This window comes from Chrysochloris asiatica, unplaced genomic scaffold, assembly GCF_000296735.1.
Source record: "Chrysochloris asiatica unplaced genomic scaffold, ChrAsi1.0 scaffold00149, whole genome shotgun sequence".
Classification (NCBI taxonomy): Eukaryota; Metazoa; Chordata; class Mammalia; order Afrosoricida; family Chrysochloridae; genus Chrysochloris; species Chrysochloris asiatica.
The window spans coordinates 484,739-506,433 of record NW_006408667.1 but is presented as its reverse complement, the minus strand read 5'-3'; the positions used below and the strand labels follow the sequence as shown (position 1 = coordinate 506,433).

Genomic DNA, 21,695 nt, shown 5'->3' with positions numbered 1-21,695 from the left:
CAGTTTGAACTGCAAGGTTGGCGGCTCAAGCTCACCAGCTGCTCCTTGGAAACCCTACACAGTGTCACTATGGGTCAGAGTCGACTCAACAGCATTTAACAACAACAACAACAGTGGCTAGTGATTGTGAACATGTCTTCTTAGATAACCCACATTTTAAGTTATGGTTTGTCTGTTTTGTTTGTTCAGAGATTCTGATAACTGTCTTACTATAAAATCAGTCCTTGACAAGAATGTTTTGTAGTCACTTTTTATTTTATTGCAACAAAATATTCCCAATGAGCCCTTTAAGTTGTTTGTACAAGTACCCAAGTGTTTTTCTACTTGTGTTTCATCTGGATATCACAGATTTTATCAAAATACGGTTAAGTAATGAGTACTAGATCTGTTGTTTCCAGTTTTCTAAGTATGTTGTTGTTGTTAAGTGCTGTAAAGTCAGTACTGACTCATAGTGGCCCTACATAGGGTTTCTTAGGAGCTGCTGGTGGGTTTGAATCACTGTCTTGGTGGTTAGCAGTCCAGTGCTTATCTTACAGCTCCAGACTGTTGTAAGCCCTCTTAAAAATTTCTTCCATTAAAATTGTCATTTTGTTGTTACTGATTTTAAAAACCCAAATAAGCAAACATTGTCCACATTCTGTAATCTTTTCACAAAGTAAAAAGAAAGTCTGTTTTTCTACTCATTTCCCACTCAGAAATGATAACTAACCATTCCATTTCCTGTGTGTATATGTGCACACACATTATTTGGGATGGTATGGTATAAATTTGGATTCAGGCTATACACATTTGTAGTTTTTTCAACATTAACAATTAGTATATGGCCATCATATATATATTGGAGTTCTGGTGTGGCACTGTGGGTTAATGTGCTGGCTCGAAAGTTCTGTGGTTCAAGCTCACCAGCTGCTCCTCAGAAGCCCTATATAGGAAGCCCTACTGATGAAGATCAAAGAGCACAGCCTTTGGTATGGATTGCATCTCAATGTAAAGAAAACAAAAATCCTCACTGCTGGACCAATAAACAACATTCTTATCAATGGAGAAAAGATTGAAGTTGTCAAGGACTTCATTCTTCTTGGATCAACTATCAACACTCATGGAAGCAGCAGTCAAGAAATCATATGACGTATTGCATTAGGCAAATCTGCTGCACAAGACCTTTTTAAAGTGTTGAAGAGCAAAGATGTCAGCTTGAGGACTAAGGTGTGCCTGACCCAAGCCATGGTATTTTCAATAACCTCATATGCATGCGAAAGCTGGACAGTGAATAAGGAAGACCATAGAAGAATTGATGCTTTTGAGTTATGATGTTGGAGGAGAATATTGAAAGTGCCATGGGCTGCCAAAAGAACCAACTGATCTGTGTTGGAAGAAGTGCAGCCAGAGGGCTCCTTGGAGGCCAAGATGGCCAAACTTCATCTCTCATACTTTGGACATATTGTCAGGGGGGCCAGTCGCTGGAGAAGGATATCATGTTTGGTAAGTTGGAGGGTCAGAGAAAAAGAGAAAGACCCCTAGCGAGATCTATTGGCGGAGTGGCAGCATCAGTGGACTCAAATGTGGCAACAGTAGTGAGGTTGGCCTGGGATCAGGCAGTGTTTCATTCTGCTGTGCATAAGGTCGCTATGAGTCGGTACCAACTAGATGGCACCTAACAACAACGAGTCAGAACTGACTGGACGGCACTTAACAACAACAATCATGGATATTGGAGTCCTGGTGTGGCATTGTAGGATAAGCACTGGACTGCTGAAAGGCTAGTGGTTCAAAACTCACCATTTGAACCTTGGAAACTCTATATAGGGTCACTGTGGGTTGGAACCAACTCAACAGCACTTAACAGAAACAGCATCATGGATATCCACCACTCATCTATAAGTTTGTGGTATTGTGGTCACTTGTATGTTGCTGTAATGCTGAAGCTATGCCATTGGTATTTTAAATACCAGGGTCACCTTAGTAGACAGATTTCAGCTGAGCTTCCAGCCTAAGAAAGACTAGGAATTAGTAGAGACTGATTGATTACTTCTGAATGTTAAGCCACTGCAAGCCTTATTAGTAACATTGGAACATTGTGAGATATAGTGCTGCTATGTGAAAATATGATGAATAGCACCTGAATATTGTCAGATATCGTGCCAGAAGATGAGCTTCTCAGCTGGAAGTCATTCAGAATTTCAGTGGGGAAGAACTGCCTCCTCAAAGTAGAGTTGACTGTGATGACATGAAAGGAGTAAAGTTTACAGGTCCTTCATTTGCTGATGGGATACAACTAAAATTAGGAAAAACAGCTGCAAACATCCATTAATAATTAGAACACAGAATGTATGAATTGTTAATTTAGGAAAATTGGAATATGTCAGAAATATAATGGAACACATAAACATCAGTATCCTAGGTATTTGTTAACTGAAATGGACTGGGATTGCCCATTTTGAATCAGACAGTCATATGGTTTATAATGCTGTGAATTACAAATTGAAGAGGAATGGTGTCACATTCATCATCAAAAAGGACATCTCAAGATCAGTGTTGAAGTATAGTGATGTCTGTGACAGGATAATATCAATACACCTACAAAGAAGACTAGTTAATACCAGTCACTCAGATTTACGTATCAACCACAAAAGCCAGTGATGCTAAAACTGAAGAATCCTACCAACTACTTCACTCTGAAATTAATCAAGATGTATTAACAATTACTGGTGATTGGAATGCAAAGGTTAGAAACAAAGAGGAATGACTAGTAGTTGGAAAACATGACATTGGTGATAGAAATAGGGCCTTGGTGATAGAAATTATGCTCGAAAACCCATGACAGAATTTTGCAAGACGAATGATTTATTACATGCAAATACCTTTTAGAAACAACATAAAAGTAGACTATACACATGGACCTCACACAGTAATCAAATTGACATCTGTGGGAAGAGATGGTGGAAAAACTCAGTTATCAACAGCCAAAACAAGACCACTGTAGAACGGATCACCAATTACTCATATTCAAGTTTAGGTTGAAGCTGAAAAACTTTTAAAAGCCCATGAGAGTCAAAATATGACCTTTGACATGTTGTTGTTAGGTGCCATCGAGTTGGGACTGACTCATAGCGACCCTATGCACAGCAGAATGAAACAATGTCCGATCCTGGGCCAACCTCACTACTGTTGCCACACTTGAGTCCACCGATGCTGCCACCTGGCCAATCCATCTCATTGGGGGTCTTCCTCTTTTTCTCTGACCATCCATCTTCCCAAGCATGATATCCTTCTCTAGCAACTGTTTCCTCCTGACAATATGTCCAAAGTATGAGAGACAAAGTTTGGCCATTTTGGTCTCTAAGGAGCACTCTGGCAGCACTTATTCCAAAATGGATCTATTGGTTCTTTTGACAGTCCATGGCACTTTTAGTATTCTCCACCAACACCATAACTCAAAAGCATCAATTCTTCTATGATCTTCCTTGTTCACTGTTCAGATTTCACATACATATGAGGTTATTAAAAATACCATGGCTTGGGTCAGGCACACCTTAGTCCTCAAGCTGACATCTTTGTTCTTCAACACTTTAAAAAGTTCCTGTGCAGCAGATTTGCCTAATGCACTACGTTGTCTGATCGCTTGACTGCTGCTTCTGTGAGAGTTGATAGTTGATTCAAGAAGAATGAAGTCCTTGACAACTTCAATCTTTTCTCCGTTGATAAGAATGTTGTTTATTGGTCCAGTGGTGAGGATTTTTGTTTTCTTGACATTGAAATGTAATCCATAATGAAGGCTGTGCTCTTTGATCTTCATCAGTAAATGTTTTAAGTCCGCATAACTTTTCTATTATCTTTAATTTCCATTTTTATTAATTTTTTGAAGTACCCTTGTATATCAGTCATTTTTGACAGCTCTTATAGGAGCCACCAAAAAGGAAGAACACTTTCAGCATTTCTCAAGTTAGGGTAACTGAAAAAATAATTCAAATCTCGACTTTCGTTATGGAAGGATTCTTTGGGCAAATTATTGAATGATGCAAAAAGCATCATGGAATGAATACAGAGTCACTGTACCAAAAGGAAATGGTTCATGTTCAACCATTTCAAGAGGTAACATATGATCAAAAGCCAGTGATACTGAAGGAAGAAGTCCAAGGTGCATGAAGAAATTGGCAAAGAACAAGGCACCAGGAATTGATGAAATAAAGATTGAAATCTTTCAAGAAAGTGAGGCGGCACAGGAGGCACTCATCTATGCCAAGAAATTTGGAAGATAACAAACTGGCCAACTGATTGGAAGAGATCCGTATTTGTGCCTATTCCAAGGAGAGGTGACCCAATGGAATGCAGAAATCATTTGACAATGTCTTTAGTATACCATGCAAGTAAAGTTTTACTAAAGGTAATACAGAAACAGCTACAAGCATACATTGACAGAGAACTTCCAGAGGTTCAAGCCAGATTCAGAAGAGGACATGGAATGAGGGATATCATTGTTGATGTACAATGGATCTTGGCTGAAAGCCGAGAATATCAGAAAGATGTTACCTGTGCTTTATTGACTATGCAAAGGTTTTCGATTGTGTGGATCATGACCAGCTATGGACAACACTGCAAAATATGAGTATTCCAGAACAATTAATTGTGCTGATGAGGAATATGTACATGGACTAAGAGGCAATTGTTCGAACAGAACATGGGAACACTGAATGGTTTAAAATTAAGGTGTGCGACAGGGTTGTATTCTTTCACCGTACTTATTCAACTTGTATGCTGAGCAAACAATCCAAGAAGCTGGGTTATATGAAGAAAAATGTGGCATCAGGATTGGCGGAAGACTCATTAACAACCTGTGGTATGCAGAAACCTTGCTTGCTGAAAGTGAAGATTTAAAATATTTACTGATGAAGATCAAAGACTACAGTCTTCGGAATGGATTGCATCTCAGTGTAAAGAAAACAAAAATCCTTACCACTGGACCAATAAAAAAAACATTTTTATCAATGGAGAAGATTGAGGTTGTCAAGGACTTTATTCTTCTTGGATCAACTATCAACACTCATGGAAGCAGCAGTCAAGAAATCAAATGACATATTGCATTAAGCAAATCTGCTGCACAAGACTTTTTAAAAAGTATTGAAGAGCAAAGATGTCCCCAAGCCATGGTATTTTTAGTAACCTCATATGCATGTGAAAGCTGGAAAGTGAATAAAGATGACCATAGAATTGATGCTTTTGAGTTATGGTGTTGGAGGAGAATACTAAAAGTGTCATGGACTGCCAAAAGAACCAACAGATCTGTGTTGGAAGAAGTGCAGTCAAAGTGCTCTTGGAGGCCACGATGGCCAATCTTAGTCTCTCATACTTTGGACATATTGTCAGGAGGGAGCAGTCGCTGGAGAAGGATATCATGTTTGGTAAGATGGAGGGTCAGAGGAAAAGAGGAAGACCCCCAGTGAGATGGATTGGCTAAGTGGCAGCATCCATGGGCTCAAGCATGGCAACAATAGTGAGGTTGGCCCAGGATCGGGCAGTGTTTCAATGTGCTGTGCATTAGGTCGCTGAGTCTGTACAGACTCGATGGCACCTAACAATAGGAGCTACCTGGTATATTAGTGCCAAAGACCTGTTATTAATGTTGATATTGGGCATGTTCTCTTTTTTAACCTGTCTCCTCAGAATTTCTGAACCCCTCAAATTTTTAATCTCTGATGTGAAAGAAATAAATGTATCTTTCATATTCAAGAGACTAAGGCTCAAAATTAAACCAAGACTGTTTTATAAAGTCTAAATACCTAAATACATGGAAAATGTTATGTATATTCGCTTTTACTGCATTATTTTATTACCAATCTAAATCAGTATATCACACTGATTAAGAAAATCAACTCTGAAAACTGTCTCCCAACAAGAATGAATCCTTGAAAAATATTTTGCTCAAACTCCCAAACAAAATGTGTTCTTCCTATACTAATCACTTAAAATAGTATGAGGAAAATAATTTTCCCTTTTCCATTCTTCTGTCTTCAAGTAATAATCCCTACTACCACCACTCACTGCCATTGGTTAGTAGCCCAGTATGTGCTTATCCCACAGCACCACTAAGGCTTCTTTACCTAAAACTCAATCCCATCAAGTCTAATCGGACTCCTAAAAACCCTATGTAGTGCTTTAAGAGACAATATCTTTGTGGAAACAGAATGGGAGTGGCTGGTGGGTTTGAATCACCGGCCTTGTAATTAGTGGTCCATTGCTTATCTTAAAATTTCACCATAGGTATGGCATTTTAAAAGGATCGTGTGTTTGTCCCATTCATGAAAATGTGTCCTGTCTACTTTTCAGGTGCAAAAAAGCTACTAAACAATAGCTGCAATAAGGACATATGTCACTTTTAATTCAAACATAGATAAAATCTACCTAGCAAAGATTATTGTTAAGTGCCATAGAGTCAGTTCTGACACAGTGACCCTGTAACAGGGTTTCTGAGGAGAGACTGGTAAGTTTTAACCACTGACCTTATGGTCCACAGTCAAGTGCTTATCCTGCAGCACCACACCAGGACAAAGATAGCCAGGCCTTACTCATTCCTCACCCTTGTGTTTTTCATAGTAGTTGTAGCCTAAACGTATGTTTACCTACATGGAATTTCTTGTTAAGTGCCATAGAGTCAATTCCGACTCATAGTGACTGTACAGGGTTTCCGAGGAGCACCTGGTGAGTTCAAACCCTGACCTTGCAGTTCAAACATACTCTAGAAGTCCAGTGTGTTATCCAGTAAGCAATGCTATATTACAGGGTGGCAGAACATTTGTTCAGTGTAATTGGCCACTTTTCTTCTATAGTACGTAGCACATTTTCCTGTTTTTAGATTTTTGTATAAAAACAAGAATTTCTTCTGCGTAAAGTAATCTAACATTTATATTTTATTGTTTAGTAGATGCCTCTTTTCGCCTATTATAGAATACCAGATAGAGCCAACATCCAATATTTATGCCCCGGAAGTGTTTCAGCTGTCAAATGCTGAATTTTCTACTTATTTTCAAAAACAATTTCATCTTGAATCTAGTCAATGAGAGGAAGTTGAGACTCATTTTTTAACTTTCTTTTGACAGATACTGATCAATTAAAAGAAAAGATAAAAGATTTGGAGACACAACTCACAGCTTCAGATTTAGAAAAGCAGCAATTGAAGGTAATTATTCAGTTACATTGAAGAACTGTGAATATTTTGGGAAAAATAGCTGTTGGAAACTTTTTTATCATCACCAACTTTGAGTGTTAAGAATATACTAAAAATTTCTCTAATTAAATTTTACTTAAAATAGTTGATCGTGACATTACAAAGTTCATTCTCTTGTATAGAGGAGGGTCACTAGGAGTAAGAGACCGGCTTGATGGGACCTAATATGTTAAAAGTATTATCCAAATGCTACAAAAGATGCAGACCAAACATATAGAAAAGATAAAATAGATTTATTTTTGTCACAAAAATTAGTTCATTGTTTAATATCTTCTTTTGGATTTTAAGTTTGGGTTCATATTGTTATTAGTACTTTTTAAATTTCTTGAAAAGTATTTTTTCATACTGCTTTTAATGACTATGTAAATAGAACAAAAGGACTTTAATGACAGAATTAGCTAGAAATCACTAGTCTTTAAACCTGAAATTGTCCCTTTACTCATATACCTCAATTATACTTAAGACAGAAACCCTGGACTGCCCTATTTATAAAAACGTTTATAAAGTAACCATTATCCATGAAAAGCATACATTTGTAAATAAAATGTAAATGAAGCTCCGTCATAATTTATAAAAATTGACAAATTTTAGAGTATAATATAATTTTTAAAACAATATGATTTTAGGGCTAACAAATCAGTGAAATCATATTGTTGTTAAGTGCTGTCAAGTCATATTAACAGTATCTTAAATGCTTCTGCATTTAAAACTATATTTGATTATATTCAGGTTGCTCTGGCTCTCGTGTTTCTAATTAAACCTTTCTAGTTAAAACCTAGAAAATGTGTTATATTGTGTGTACTTTATTAAAGATAATGTTTCTATTAGGAACAAATAAGAAAGCTGAAGAAAGAACTGGAAAACTTTGATCCTTCATTTTTTGAAGAAATTGAAGATCTGAAGTATAATTATAAGGAAGAGGTAAAAAAAAATATTCTCTTAGAAGAGAAATTAAAAAAACTTTCTGAACAGTTTGGAGTTGAATTAACTAGTCTTACTGATGCTTCTGAACAGTTTGAAGATGAAGAAGAAAGTCCTGATAATTTTCCCATTTATTAATGGCCATCCACAATTATAATAGATGTAAAGTTAACTATTAACTTTGAAAGTTAAAATTCCACCTAGAAGTTAAGCAAGTCTCTGAACTGCAGAATTTCCTTCTCCCTACCTTGTACCTTTGACCTAAATTATAGTTTTTAGTAAGTAAGATTATATGAAATTCTTAACTCATTAGCAAAGTAAATTTCTGAAGACTTAGAATTAAAAAATATGCAGTGAGCTATGGCGAACTACTATATATACAAAATGGTCCTATATTTTGAAAGATTATGAATGACATTTTAGTATTTCAGATTTTATGTTTTATATGTATATATATAAATATAAATATTTACTTATATGTGCTAAGACTCTTGAATTCCAAAATATATAGGCTGAGCCATGTTTTGTTAAATGTTTTTAAAGGTTAAATTGAGCTTAAACTGTGATTTTGAAAATAAATTATCTAAAATCATTGTCTTAATTGTTGTCTTTAAATGACTATTCCGTTCTAGTGGACACAATGCAGCCAGCCTTTGAACAAGCTTAAAAGCAATGTACACTTTTAAGTCAGAGCTTAAAAATCAATTGGTGATTTTGAATAAAACTTTGAGCAGAACATCTGCAACTGGAAACTTCATTTCTTTAAACCCGAAGACAGATTGTTATGTTTAACACTGAATAGGAACCGTGTTCTAGCTTCTTTACACCTTTTTATCATTCAGAATACTCAAGATTCAAGTGTAACAATACTAAAACTTATTTTAATTCTATTTCCATTTAAACATCAAGCATTATATCTTTAAGCCTACCAAATTTCTGATGATTTATTTTTGAAAAATAACTAAACAAGCATTTAGAATCAAAGACATAGTCATATTTGTTTAGGTCCATATTAATAACAACTGGTTTTGAATTCATGTAAGTGTCTGGAATTGGCCAATGTAAACCAAGGTGATGGCGATGTACCTGGAAAGAGAAAAAAGGTCCTAGTTAGACAACAGATACTGTCTAAATCCATCTACTTTGAGTTCCTATTATCTGACAGGCATGTAGTAAGTCTTTTCTCATCCTTTTTTTTTTTTTCCATAGCTGTTCTCCTTGACATACTATATATATACTTGTTTACCATCTATCTTCCCCATTATTATGTGAGCTTCAAGAAGACAGATTCTGTACTTCTAAGACCTGCAAACATTATCAGGTCTTACATGATTATGCAAACATAATCAGGGCTCTAAGTACAGAAACTAGCAGCTGAAAATCTGGGTGGTGAGACATTCCAACTAAGGAGCATATCATGTGATAGACCTAAGGTAGCACCATGAATAGTGTGGTTTTTGCTCTTACTGCAATTAGTTAAGTATGCTAAAGCATACACAAAGTAGGGATGTTTATGTGGGGGTGGAGGAATGGTTCTGCAGAGTAATGAAGGGCCAAATCATGAACAATGTTAATATCAATAAACGGTTTTAAGCAGTGACATGCCAGTCTCATTGTCCTGTGAAGAATAGGCAGGGCAGAAGGAAAGATACTGTTTAGAAAGATATGGTTTATTTACAGCCAGTTGGTTTGGAAGAAGTAGACATATTTTAATAGATCTGAATCCTTAAGAACTGATAATGCAATATGTCAGAAGCAATAAAAAAGGGGAAAATTTATATCCAAGCCTCTGGCTTAAGTGAATTATAGGAGTCCAGGGATTAGGTACAGTTTTGAAAATTCTAAGTTTCAAGTACCTAGTACGGCACTGTAGAATAAGCACAGGACTGCTAACTGAAAGGTCAACAGTTCAAATCTAACAGCCGCTCCTCAGAAGCTCTATACAGGGTCTCTATGAGTCAGAAACAACTAGATGGCACTTACCAACACCACCATGCTAAGTCAAACTGACAAGTACAGGAGACACAAATGTAAAGGGAAAAACTATAAAAGAATTCATTCAATATACATAAACTGTCACCTTGATATACTTTTTACTCAATGATGGTGGTGGTTGTGTGGAGCCTGTCCAACTCATAGCCACCCTGTAAATGATTTCCAAGGCTATAATTCTTTATGGGAGTAAAAAGCTGAATCTGACTCCAACAGAGCTGTTGATTATTTAAACACTGACCTTGTAGTGAGCAGACCAACTCAAAACCCTCTCTATACTACCAAGGTTCCGTCTTTTTGCTCAATGGAGTTAGGGTCAGGGATTTTTTTACGCAATAAAGTAAGTTTAGGAAATATGGTATTAAACTAAAGTTAAATTTTATAGGATCACTTAATAATACTAAAGTGCAACATGAATCTCGAAGAACAGGATTGTATAACAGAGGGTTTTCCAGAGAATTTTAATCATGCAACTCCAAATACCAAGGCACATCTCTAGAACCAGTCAGTGCCCCATAGAATGTGCATTTGAACAGTTTTTTTTATTTTTACAATTAAAGAATGGTGGCATATGTGATGATGAATTTAATGTCCTTACTATAAAGCACTATTTACTGCAATTATCATTCCAAGATAGCATTTTAATGCCATTTCTACATTGTTGTAGGAATATAAAACAACATATCATATCACAAGTGAGTTTCTGCCCTTACCTTGATTAAACAGCCATCGTTGCAATGCCATACAATTCCTTCAATTTTACCTTCACTGCAACCTTCAAACCAGGACAACAAATCATTGTGCTTCAGTGTAGGCAGATTTCTAACTTGAAATGCTCCATGTGGAATAAGAAGATGTAATGGATGCTTCTTGCTTCCTAACCCTAAGTGATAAAACTCGCCATTAATCAATCATACTTATTCAAAGAAAAAAATTCATTAGAGAAAATTTATATATCCAATGGAAAACCTAGTATCTTATATCCCATTAATTCCAAATTCTACCCTGTATACTCACACACCTGTGGGCCGAATCTAACCAAACTCCCGTTTTTTGAAATAAAGTTTAATGGCAACAAGGCCAACAACTATTCATTTACATACTGACATTCATTTACATTATTACACAGGCAAGGCCCAAAGTCTATAAATAGTTACAATTTGGCTTTCAACAGACAGTTTGCCCTCTCTTGCTCTATACCATCAGCCACATTCAACTACCACAGAATTTATGCCAAACAGTCCTTCCACACCTCTGATGACTTTCATAATCAGTATTTTAGCTTATTTTCACCTGCCTATCAATCAACTTATGGAATCCTTGTGTGGCCCTGTGGACAAATGCATCAGACTGCAAAGTCATTTGAACTGCAGGGTCAGTGGTTCAAGCTCACAAGGTGCTCCTTAGAAACCCTATATAAGGTCGCTATGGGTTAAGAATCAACTCAATGGCACTTAACAACAACAATCTACTGGAGATCTTGATAGGATTAGTGTTATTCAAACTTTAATATCCACTGTTGGGTCTTCTCATCTCCCGTCATCAACATATGCCTTAGCACTCTTAGTACTTATACTCTATTCACCTATTCACTGTGGTATATATTTTGGTGCTTACATATAATTTGTTCACACTGAAGATTTTTTTCTTTTTCATGAAGTGCTTATCGGTGTATCATGAAGTCCTTAATTTACTCCTGTTTTAATTAAGGCTAAACATACAACCATGAAAAAGCATGTTTTCAATCAACTTAGTCCACCTATATTTTAATAGCAATAAGTTACACATTATTTTCTGTACATAGTGCTGTCATGCAGTCACACAAAGTATGAGAAGCTAAAATCAGCCTTTTAGACTATTAGTAAGACTCATGCATAAATTTTTCCATAGAAAAAAATGAAGAGAAATGGCTTTAATCCTAGAAAATTATGTTGTCATTTCTTTATGTATTTTTATTTTTTTCAGTTGACATGGGCAAATTGTCTTTTAAATGAGAAATTACAGCTGAAAAAGAAAAAGTCTTTACTCACCATATGGGTTTCCATTGATATTTGTTCCTATAAGCTCCAATGTTTGTTCTAACAGATCTGATAGTGGTACTGCACTAATTTCCAAAAGTCCAGGATCATCAGGATGATGCTTCAATACCAGAGCGATTTCAAATTCGTAATTTACTACAGAGGAGTGCCAGCAATACTGTTTGTTGTTTTTGTCTACTGGTACCCAGCCTATCATTTAAAGAAAAACGGGCTTGTTACCGTTCTTCCTTTGGATTGAGACTACAGTTCATTTTTATTTTGTTGTAAATTTTCCATGTTTTCAATGTTGTATCACACTCAGATATCACTTTTAAAAGCAGCAAAATGTTAACAGTTTTACATCTTTATTTTGATCATAAAGGTTTATTTTTTTATTTTGTTGATAAATTAACCTATGGTTTGATTATTCATTACACAGCATCTAGCATGGCCTAACTAAAAACTTTGTTTTCTAGTAAGGGCATACTGGATACTGTACAATTTAAGCATCACTCTAAGACACGGAATTAAATCTTTTCATAGAATAAATTTCTCTCCTTCACGACAATGGATATTTGCAAGTAAGTATTCTACAACTGGTTGAACTGTCTCAGTATTTGTTGAACAATTCACTGATTCCACATCTAGTGAATGTTTTTATTACTCCTTTGTTCAGTCTTATCAGATTACGCTCCTTTACTGGAGGAATTCTTTCCAAAAATGAATGAAGACACACTGACACATATGGCATTGTGACCCCCATATGTTTAGTCATTACAAACACAAATTTACTAATTTCTTTGTGGAGTCTGCTAGCCTACAGTGAAACCCACTCCATTTTACCATAGTTTTGTTTATAAACTTAAATTTTGTCCTTCTGTATACCCCCTTAATTAACACCCTCATCTTCACATGGAATATAAGGCCTTTTAAAGTCTGAACCCATTATATGTCTCCAGTGTCAATTTTTATGATCTCCCTAAGATGTCATACAGCCTAAAATATTCCTGCCACAAGGAAGTTTAATGTGAAATTTCCTAAATGCACCATGTTCCCTTCTATTCCTGGGAGTTTGCCTAGTAGGTTTACCTGCCCTCTTCCTTACTAGCTAACTTTTTCATCCCTAAGTTCCAGTAGAAATATAAACTCTTTGAACCACCAGAGTTTGAACTAGAAATTCCTCTTCTCTCCCATTGTACCATCTTTCTTTTCAGTCTTTAAAGCATCAATTTCCCCTGATGTCTTTGAAGAATTCTTCAGTCTGAAATGGGCCAAACATGCACTCAAGATGCATTGATAATTACTGGTGATTGGAAAATGAAACCTAGAAACAAAGAGAAAGCGTCAAGAGTTGGAAAATATGGCCTTGGTGAAAGAAACGATGCTAGAGATCACATAACCGAGTTTTACAAGACCCAATGACTTACTTATTGCAAATACCTGTATACAACATAAGCAGCAACTATACATACACATGGACCTCATCAGGTAGAATACATAGGAGTCAAATTTACTATAACTGTAGGAAGCGACAGTGGAGACAGCTCAATGTTTTCAGCCAAAACTATGGAACAGACCATCAATTGGTCATATGGAAGTTCAGAATGAAGCTTAAGAAAATGAAAACAAGTCCACAAGAGCCAAAATATGACCTTGAATATATCCTACCTAAATTTAGAGGCCACCTAAAGAACAGATTCTCGAAGCACTAATGAGCAAAGGCCAGAAGAGGGCGGAATGACTTCAAGAACATTATTTTACATGAAAAAAAGGTAAAGATCATTAAAAAGACAAGAAACAAAGAAATGGCCAAATGGATGTCAGAAGAGACTCTAAAGATGGCTTTTGAGTATAGAGTGACAAAAGCAAATGGAATAAATGAAGTAAAAGAACTGAACAAACAATTTCAAATGGCAGTTTATTATAATGAAATGTAGAAAGTCCTGGAGTTAGTAAACTGAAAGGAAAGAACACACATTTCTCATGCTGAAAAACTGAAGGGAAAGTTCAAACTTCAGGATACAATATTAAAGGATTCCATGGGCAACATGGACTCCTGGTGTAGTGCTGTTGGATCGGCACTGGACTGCCGACCACAAGGGCCTCAGTTCAAATCGACCAGCTGCTCCTTGGAAACCCTATAAAGAGTTGCTAAAAGTTGGAATCGACCTGACGGCACTTGACAACAATGGGTAAAATACTGAATGTAGCAGAAAGCATTAAAATAAAATGGAAAGAATACAATCACTGCAAAAAGAATTGGTTGAAGGTCAATCATTTCAAGAGTTATTACATAATCATGAACCAGTGGTATTGAAGGAATAAGTCTAAGTAGCACTGAAGATATGGGTGAAAACAAGGCTCCAGGAATTAATGAACTACTAATTGAAATGTTTAAACAAATTGATGCAGCACTGGAGGCACTCACCAGTGGTATGCCAAGAAATGTGGAACAGAGTTACTTGGCAAACTGATTGGAAGAGATCCACACTTGTGCCAATTCCAAAGACAGGTGACACAACAGAATGTGGAAATCTAACAATATCAATATCACATGCAAATAAAATTTTACTAAAGATAATTAAAACCTGATTGCAGTAGTATATCAACAGGCAGCTGCCAGAAATTCAAGCTAATTCAGAAGGACATGGAACAAAGGCTAGCACTGCAGGCATCACATAGAGTTTGGCTGACAGCAGAGACTATCAGAATATTAGTTGTGCTTTATTGACTATGCAAAGGCATTCAACTGTGTGGATCCTAACAAATTATGGATAACACAGAAAAGAAGAGGAATTCCAGTACATTTAGTTATATTCCCGAGGAATCTGTATATGGACCATGAGATAGTCATTTGTTTAAACAGAGTTAAGGGGATATTAAATGGTTTAAAATGAAGAAAAATATGCCAACGTTGTATCCATTCACAATACTTATTCAATCTGTACACTGAGCAAACAATGTGAGAGGCTGAATTATATGAAGAAGTGTGGCATCATGATGGGAGAAAGACTCATTAACAACCTGTAACATGCAAATTACACAACTTGTTTTCTGGAAGCAAAGATGACTTGAAATACTTACTAATGAAGATCAAAGACTAGTCTTCAGTATGGATTGCACCTCAATGTAATGAATATGAAAATTTTCACAACTGGACCAATAAATAGTATCTTGACAAACAAAGAAGATATTATGTTTTAAAAACTTCATTTTGCTTGTATCTACAATGGAAGCAGCAATCAATGAAAAGCGGCATTGCATTAGGCAAATCTTCCGCAAAAGACCTCTTTAAAGTCTTAAAGACGAAGGTATCACTTTGAAGACTGCAGTGCCCCTAACCCAAGTCAAAGTATTTTCAATCGCTTCAGATGCATGTGAAAGCTGGACAATAAGACCACAGAAAAAACAATGCATTTGAATTATGGTGTTGGTGAAGAATACTGAAAGTACCATGGACTGCCAGAAGAACAAATAAATCTGTCACCTTGGTAGCCAGGATAGTGCAAGTTTATCTCGCATACTTTGCACATGTTGTCAAGAAGGACCAGTCCTTGGAGACGGACATGATGCTTGGAAGGCTTAGTGAAAAAGAGGAAGGACCCCCCCCCACCCCCACCAAAACGAGATGGAGTGACAGAGGGGCAGGAACAATGGGCTCAAACCAAGCCAATGTGAGAATTTCATAGGACCAGACAGTGTCTTGTTCTGTTGCTCTCAGTCAGAACTGACTCCAAGGCACCTAGCCACAACCTATCAGCATACATTTCCAAAAAACTTTCCATCCCTAGATAAACTACTGCAAGATAATGTTTTCTACTCATTTCGCTAAGATAGTCTTCTGGCATCATTGCAAAAACAGCTAAATCAAAACCCAAAAGCATTGATATCAAGTCAAATCGGACTCAGCAATCCTATAGGACACTGTAGAACTTCCCCATCTATTTCTAGGACTGAAAATATTTTTGGAAGTAGAATGCCAGATCTTTCCTGGGGAACAACTCAAAAGTTATAACCACTGAACTTCTGGTGAGCAGCCAAGTACTTAACCACTGGCGCCAGCAAGGTTCCTCTTGCTATGGGTTGATGCGCTGGACTGCAAGGTTGGTTTGAACCACAAGGTCGGTGGTTCAAGCTCACTAGGGTCGCTAAGGGTCAGAACCGACTCGACGGCACTTAACAACAACAACAACATATTTTCCTCACAAGATACAGACTCTGACATCTCAGTCCAGACTAGATCAATCTATCCCACTAAGGACCTTAGGGATAGACCCAATAAATATGTTATTAATTTTCACACACCACACAGATGGTAAAATATTCATCTTAAAAAGGATTATAAGCCTAAAAATCATTCTTAATAAATGTTTCAGAAATTCTGTATTATTTATTGCCTATGGAGTCCTGGTGTGGCACTGTGGGTTAATGCACTGGACAGCAAGGTCAGTTTGAATCACAACATGAGCAGTGCAAGCTCACCAGCCACTCCTTGGAAACCTTATACAGATCGCTATGAGTTAGAACCAACTCAACAGCACTTAACAACAACATTAGAGATAAATTATATTAAAAGAACCAAATAAAATTACACTTTAATTGAATAGACCACTTGTTCTTCAGCATTGCCGAAGTGACAGCTTACCAGGAATGTGGCCGTTTTCATCAGGAACTGGTTTCCCATTTAACTGGTCAATTTCCTTCGCTGGTACCCAGCACTCTGGAACAGGTTTGAAGTCTTCCTCAACATTCCAAAAAAATTCTAAAATAATTAGATAAGCTTTTACTTGGCAATAGTTTAAACCATACATAAAATGTCAAACTAAAGTAGTAGGCAATGAACTCCTTAACAAGTATCATATAATTATTCTCCATGTATTATCAAGCCACATGACTGTATTACAGGTTAAAATACTGACACTTTGTATTTTTTATTTAGAACACAACACCACTTGTACAAAAAGAGCTTCAAAAAGTTTGCATAAAAATGGAATGAGTATTAATAGAATTTTGTACACTAACTTTTTTAAACCCCCTTGTATATAAATCATAAATATACCAAGTAAAAAAATATTGATACAAAATCACAGAAACATTAAAAAAAAAAAAAAAAAAAAAAACCAATCAGAATGTGAGCTTATTACTTCTCAGCAGATTCACCATTTAGGGCTATACACTTCTGAAGGTGGTGTTGCATTCCCTCTAACCCTTCCCTGAAGAATTCTGCGCTCTTCTATTTACACCATGTCAAAGGCAGTTTTGACATCCTTGAGGAACTCAAATCTTACTCATTTCCAATGTTCCATGAGTTTGGGGAACAAAGTACAAGGTAAAGTCAGGGCTGTAAGGTGGATGGGTAAGTTTCCCAACAAAATTCTTACAGAACAGCTTTTGCTACCCTGGAAGAATAACACTGTCGTGATGAAAAGAAAAAAAAAACCTCTCAGCATAACATTTTGCTGGCCTTTTTCTCACTAGTACAACTTTCAATTTTCTTCAGACTTTATCACAGTAAGCCCAATGACTGCTCTGTGTCCTTGAGAAAATCGATCAAGATTTCCCCTTTGTAGTCCCCCAAAACAAGTCACAAAAACATTCTCTCACTTCTCTGCCTTGAATTTAATTAGTCCAGCAGATCTCCTTGGAAGACACTGTTTTGATCAGACATTTTTACTGAAGGAACTCTAACTAGACTAAGTGTATGAGTGGGTTTCAAAAAAACTCATGGAAAAATGGAAATGAAAAATCATGGAATTTTCCCACAACTTTTTGATATCCTCTCATTTTATTACTGAGAAAACTTGTCTGTAGCCATTCACTGATCAGACATTTTAAAACACGTTTTGTTTGGAATCAAGCCATGCATGTATAAATTGGAACCCTAGTAACAACACTTGACTTGCCTTCATGCATAAGTGAATATAGATATTAACTATATGATGGGGGCTTTAAAAAATCTGTGGAAAATGGAACTGAGATATAATGGAAGCTTTCCATGAAGTTTTTGGAGCTCCTTTGTTTATAATATTTAGAGGCAAATGAATGTGTTAATATACTAGTCCTATTTCAATATGTGTATTTGATTATAAAGTTATATATAACACCCTTAAATGGCAGACTGAAAATCAAAACGTGATATAATATGCATCTATTTCTGTATTTTCATTAGATTGACTCAAACTATAATGAAAAGTCACAGAAATATTGGAAAACATTTTAATGTTTCAAGAATATGCTTTCAAAAACAAACAAAAGAATATGCTTTCATAAATAGTCAACTACTGTTTTTCCCCAAAAGGTTCAAATTATAAATACAATGTATAAAATACTACATAAGCTTTATATTTTAGCTCTTTAAATTAAATAAAGGGGGAGGGGGTTACACCAACCTTTTGAATATTCCTTTGAATGTAGAAATTTTTTAAATCTTTTCTCAGCTTGTTTGTTGGGTTTTCTATCAAGCCGAGCCCAAAGGTATGGCTGACCTACAATAAATAAAAACAACAGAAAGAAAAGAAAGGAGAAGAGGCACACAATAAAAATTATATTCAAAGACATTTCAAACTCAAATTTTCCAAAAAATTAAGTGTCATCTTCTGTAAGAGTGCAGTCTAATGACAAACCCTAATGTTACCTGATGCTACAAGAAGACTTACTTCTTTGGTTAAATAAGAATAGGAATGAGGTAAAAAGTAACTGTTAGATCTTTTCATAGCAGCAAGTCAGACTCACATTTAAGTGTTTGTAAGAAACTGAGGCTACCTCTCTAACTGGAAACATAATCTGATAATTCCATTGACAGGAACTTTTAAAGTAGAAGGGAATTAAAAAAGATTCTAGAATAATTCCATTACCTACTAATTCAATTTTTCCATGAATTTTTTGAAGCCCCGTCATATGTTAAAATAAGATCCTGCCAATGGGATTAGAATGACACTGAACTGAGTGGAACTCTGGGAACAAATCAAACTTTAGAGCTGCACAAGATCAGGGTCTCCAGGCAGTTCAGAGGCCTGGTGTGGGGTTGGAGGACAGGTACTGACTGCTAACTGCAAGGTGGCTGGTTCACAACCACCAGTCCCTCCCTGGAAATCCTATACAGGGAGCTATGCATTGGGACCAACTCAACGGCACTTCACAACAAATCCCGTTCAGTCTCTTATTAACAATGTGGTCTTGTACAAATTTATGTTCTCTGAACCTTGATTTCCTCATCTATGAAACAAAGACGCTTAGTGCGCAAATTAGAGATAATTTATATAATGTATTTACCATACTGCATGGCATGGCATTACCATCCTTCCCACCCCAAAATATACAATGATTAAGAAAAAAGAGGTTTAACAATTTTAACTTATTTTGCAGTTATATTTAAATCTTATCCAAGGGTTTATGAAAAACAAATACAAAAATGTCAGATTTATAAGGTTTGTAAAGTTGTTTTAGAATAAATAGTATTTATTTTACCTTTGTAGGCAGTAATGTAACAACATGTCCCATCCACTTTTTCTGTTGGAATTGCACTGTATATATCCGCAGCTAATGCCTTGTGATTTATAGTTTCAGTTGCCAAAACTTTAAATGGCTTAAAAAAAAGAGAAAACTGGTTTAAGACCAAACAGCCTTTATGTCTTTATACAACATGCTCTCACCTGGACTCTTATTAATTTTATTAGTTTTAAGAGATGATCTCCCATTCTTCCTGATGGACAATTTAAAAAACTGCTGAAGTTCTCCTTAATCACCCTCTTCCTTCTATGCTAATCTAGCAATACTTATTTTTTTCACAGCTTTGTATTATTTACAAACAACAGAAGAATACAAGAGTGCTTCAGGATCAGCCTGATACCAGGTACCATGCCTTTAGACAGCACTGCATCTCTAACACAGACCAAGCATGCTGCAGAGCTTTAGAATGTTGAGTCATCTGCTAAACAATTATTAACAATATGCCTGCTATGGGTAAAGCATTGTTTTTGGTATTGGGAAGAGAGATGAATGAGAAAGTACCTGTCTACGTGGAACTCGGATTTTAGTAAAGACATTAGCAAAAGGCAAAATTCAATGTGTGAACCAAGAAGAAAAATGGGATAGAGAGCAAGGTGGCATATGTTTTAGATATGGGGTCAGGAACACCCTCTCGAAGAAGCTAACACTGAGCAGATTTGAAATGAAGGAATGGGCCACGTAAATATCTGAACAAAAAATGTGAAAGTTAGGAAGCTGCTTGATGTTTTAAACAGAGTGGGGATATACTTCAGTATTTAGTCCCATTCTGGAATATTTGGGAGATTTAGCCCCAATTTATGACCTTAGTATCAGTGGATTATCGATCATCCTTTGATGGGTGGGTCAAGTACCAGATGTATCTTTCTTCACACATCAGAAGATTATTCTAAGGAGCTCTTTCTAAGGAGCCTTGATAATGTAGTGGATTTCTCATTGTGCTGCTAACCACAAGATCAGTAGCTCAAATTCGCCAGCTGCTCTGCAGGGCAAAGATGAGGTTTTCTGCTCCCTGGTGTGGTGCTGTGGATTAATGTGCAGGCCTGCAAAGTTAGGTTTGAACTGCAAGGTTGGTGGTTCAAGCTCACCAGCTGCTCCTTGGAAACCCTATACAGGATAGCGATGGGTCGGGACTGACTCAACAGCACTTAACAACAACAACAACAACATATAAAGTTGAGAACCACAGCTAGAGTGAACCACTATTACTAGATGAGACTGTATAACATGAATTTTTTGTTAAGTGCTGTCAAGTTGTTTCCAAGGTTACACTAGGACTACTCAATTTGTTAAGACTTAAAAAAAAAAAACACATGATTGTGAGGTTTTTGACTGAGGAAGAATGTGAGATGATCATTCTTAATGACAAGTAAGACTACTTAGGTAACAAGTGATCACAGTAGAAAGAATGAAAAGAGCAGGGATTAAAAACAGGAATGAAACGACTTTGAGGTTAATTCCACAAATAATTCTCCAGTCCTGAGAATACAGAGATATCAAGACAGTCTGCCTTCCAGGTCTTTTAATCAGGTAGACACAGAAGTTGGTGCCTTGATAGATGAGTTGTTGTTGTTGTTGTTAAGTGCCGTCCAGTTGGTTCCAACCCATAGCAACCCTGAACAGGGTTTCCGAGGCTACGAATGTTTAAGGGAGCAGAAAGCCCCATCTTTCTCCCACGGAGCAGCTGGTAGTTTCGAACTGCTGACCTTGCGGTTCGAAACCTGATTAGTAACCACTAAGCTACCAGAGCTCCTTTGATAGATGAGTAGGTTTCAAAAAAAAAAAAAAAAAAAGTTAGAATGCTTAAGACCCGACTAATTCCATTTTTCCGAGGACTTGTATTTGATGATGTAAAATGGACACGTTAGTTTTGTACAATCATCGGGAATATCCAACTGATAACTGGGGATTCTGCTGATCAAAGACTTTTTACACATACTAAAGAATTATCTTCTTTAGAAAACCAAAAGGGAAGAACACGGTCAGTATTTATCAAGCTGGGGGAACTGAAGAAAAAATTCAAGCCTCGACTTTCG

General features: G+C 36.4%; 2 protein-coding genes across 2 annotated transcripts in view; one reads left to right on the top strand and one right to left on the bottom strand.

The window, feature by feature from the left end:
- The window catches only part of CEP290 (centrosomal protein 290kDa), a 185,412-nt gene extending 177,131 nt beyond the window's left edge, over window positions 1–8,281 (top strand). The window contains exons 52-53 of the mRNA XM_006870704.1: window positions 7,095–7,174; window positions 8,051–8,281. Of these exons, the coding sequence (XP_006870766.1) occupies window positions 7,095–7,174; window positions 8,051–8,281 (311 nt within the window). The remainder of the gene's footprint in view (window positions 1–7,094; window positions 7,175–8,050) is intronic.
- A 759-nt stretch (window positions 8,282–9,040) lies between these two features.
- LOC102811670 (chromosome unknown open reading frame, human C12orf29) overlaps window positions 9,041–21,695 on the bottom strand; it is a 15,821-nt gene continuing 3,166 nt past the window's right edge. Inside the window, exons 2-7 of the mRNA XM_006870703.1 lie at window positions 19,621–19,738; window positions 18,543–18,638; window positions 16,799–16,915; window positions 12,166–12,363; window positions 10,849–11,018; window positions 9,041–9,229 (exon numbers count right to left, since the gene is read on the bottom strand). Of these exons, the coding sequence (XP_006870765.1) occupies window positions 9,041–9,229; window positions 10,849–11,018; window positions 12,166–12,363; window positions 16,799–16,915; window positions 18,543–18,638; window positions 19,621–19,738 (888 nt within the window). The remainder of the gene's footprint in view (window positions 9,230–10,848; window positions 11,019–12,165; window positions 12,364–16,798; window positions 16,916–18,542; window positions 18,639–19,620; window positions 19,739–21,695) is intronic.